At 38.2% G+C, this 2,006-nt stretch overlaps 1 protein-coding gene across 6 annotated transcripts in view; it reads left to right on the forward strand.

Moving 5' to 3' along the window:
• The window catches only part of Focad (focadhesin), a 379,256-nt gene that overhangs the window by 337,349 nt on the left and 39,901 nt on the right, over positions 1–2,006 (forward strand). For all 6 annotated transcript variants that reach the window (XM_004631729.2, XM_023715838.1, XM_023715836.1 and 3 more), the window contains 2 exons: positions 991–1,113; positions 1,880–1,957. In XM_004631729.2, the coding sequence (XP_004631786.1) occupies positions 991–1,113; positions 1,880–1,957 (201 nt within the window). The remainder of the gene's footprint in view (positions 1–990; positions 1,114–1,879; positions 1,958–2,006) is intronic.

The following is a 2,006-nucleotide window of genomic DNA, read 5'->3' on the forward strand; positions in this document are numbered from 1 at the left end:
TCTCTCTCTCTCTCTCTCTCTCTCTCTCTCTCTCTCTCTCTCTCTCAAATAAATAAAAAAATTTAAAAAATTTTTTGAAATACCGTTCAGCCTTAGAAAGAACGTTCTGACATCTGCTTTCATGCACATGGTTCATGGGTCTTTGCTGAACCTTGAGGATGTTGTGTTAAGTGAAATAAGCCAGTCACAAGAGAATTACTGTACAGTGCCTTGTATGAGAGGTTCTTGGAGCACTCAGAATTACACGGCCAGCAGTGGAGCCATGGGTGCAAGGAGCTGTGAGGGGGCGGAATGAGGACTTCCATGGTTAGGGAAGTAAATTTTATGTGTATTTCATTACAGTTAAAAAATTGGGAAAGTATTCCTCAGCTTACACATTCTATATAATTTTTCCACTGGATTTGTTTTTTAAGGGATTTCTCTGAGCACTTAACATTGACCATAGTAAGTTATTGTAGGATTCTCTGGTATTGTCACTGTTTTGTGGTTGTGTAATTGTTCTCTTGCATTTTGAACGTTTTACAAAATCAAAATACAGACATTTTCGTGAACTGTGCTGATTATGGGATGTTTTCCTATCTTGTTTAGGAGTTTAGGCCTTGTATAGTCTGCATTGGTATTTTTACCTTTTACCCCTTCTGAGAATTTGAATTGTTTGAGTTGAGTTTTTTAGTAGGATAGTCTTTCCTAATACAAACTACTCACCGCAGATGAATTCCTGGCAATTGGACTCTAAAGTTTTTGTTTCCCTCTCTGTGTAGGTTTGTGTGTGTGTCTGTGTGTCTATATCTGTGTATGTCTATATAGGTGTGTGTGTGTTTTCTGATTTTCAGGTGACAAATACAACTTGGAAAAGAATGGGAGTCCCTAGAAACACTTATTTTGAGCCACATATATAAGTATATAAATATATACATTGTGTGTATATGAACATTTCTAATCTGTCTTTTTTCTTTTCTTTTTCCCATCCCCTTTATTTATTCCAAACAGACTTCAGGTTTTGCTCTGGCTTTAGGAAACATAGTTTATGGTTTGTCTGTGTGTGGACATGGCAAAGCTGAAGACCTGGGTAGCAAACTTCTCCCTGGCTGGATCAGAGTTGTTCTTTCAGAGGTAGAGGTCACCTCTTTTGTCCCATTTTATATTTTTATAATAGAAAAGACTTTTATTGGACCATTTATAGGCACTACTCTAATATAGCTTAATAATAGAAGAACAAGCAATTTTGAAAGAGAGGTATATTTTTAACCTAGTATAAAGAATGTACCTGCAAATCATTATAGTTGTTCATTAAACTGGATATTTTGTTAACATGAATCTTTTTTTTTTTTTTTGCTCCGAATGCCTTCAGGGCAGGTTTGGCTGGTTAGAGTTGTAGGGATCGAACCACAGCAATGTGAGCCTGACTGCTTTGTTGAAGCAGCCACTCAAAGAACTGAGCTAAGGGGCAGGCCCCCGATGATTCTTTTTTTTTTTTGAGACATGGTTTCACTATGTAGCGCAGGTTTACCTTCATCTTGCTTATGTAGCCCAGGCTGGCCTCACACTCACAGCAATCCTCTGCCTCAAACTCCCAAGTCCTGGGATTACAGGCCTGTGCCACCATGCCTGGCACTGTAATTTTAAAACAATTTTGTATTTTTTTAAACATAAAAACAAAAAGCCACCTAGGATGTAACAACCTTAATCTGTTACTTTATTTTAGTTTGCTATGACTTTTGGTTGAATTATGCAAGTTATTATGATCTTGCACATTCTATACCCCTTTGACTATTTCTTAGCCATTGAAAAAGTTTTGATTTCTCTGTGCAGTAGTAACCTGTATAGAGTCCAGACTCGAGGCCGATTTTCCTTGATGTGCTGTGGTGCTTTATTTCAGGATACTCCTACAATGCGTTGTCTGGCAGCTCTTCATGGCATGGTGGCCATGGTTGGCTCTGAAGGAGATGTACTGCAGGTAAAGAAAGCATGGCTCTGAAGGAGATGTACTGCAGGTACTCCTGCAA

This window comes from Octodon degus, unplaced genomic scaffold (assembly GCF_000260255.1).
Source record: "Octodon degus isolate 3935 unplaced genomic scaffold, OctDeg1.0 scaffold00044, whole genome shotgun sequence".
NCBI lineage: Eukaryota > Metazoa > Chordata > Mammalia > Rodentia > Octodontidae > Octodon > Octodon degus.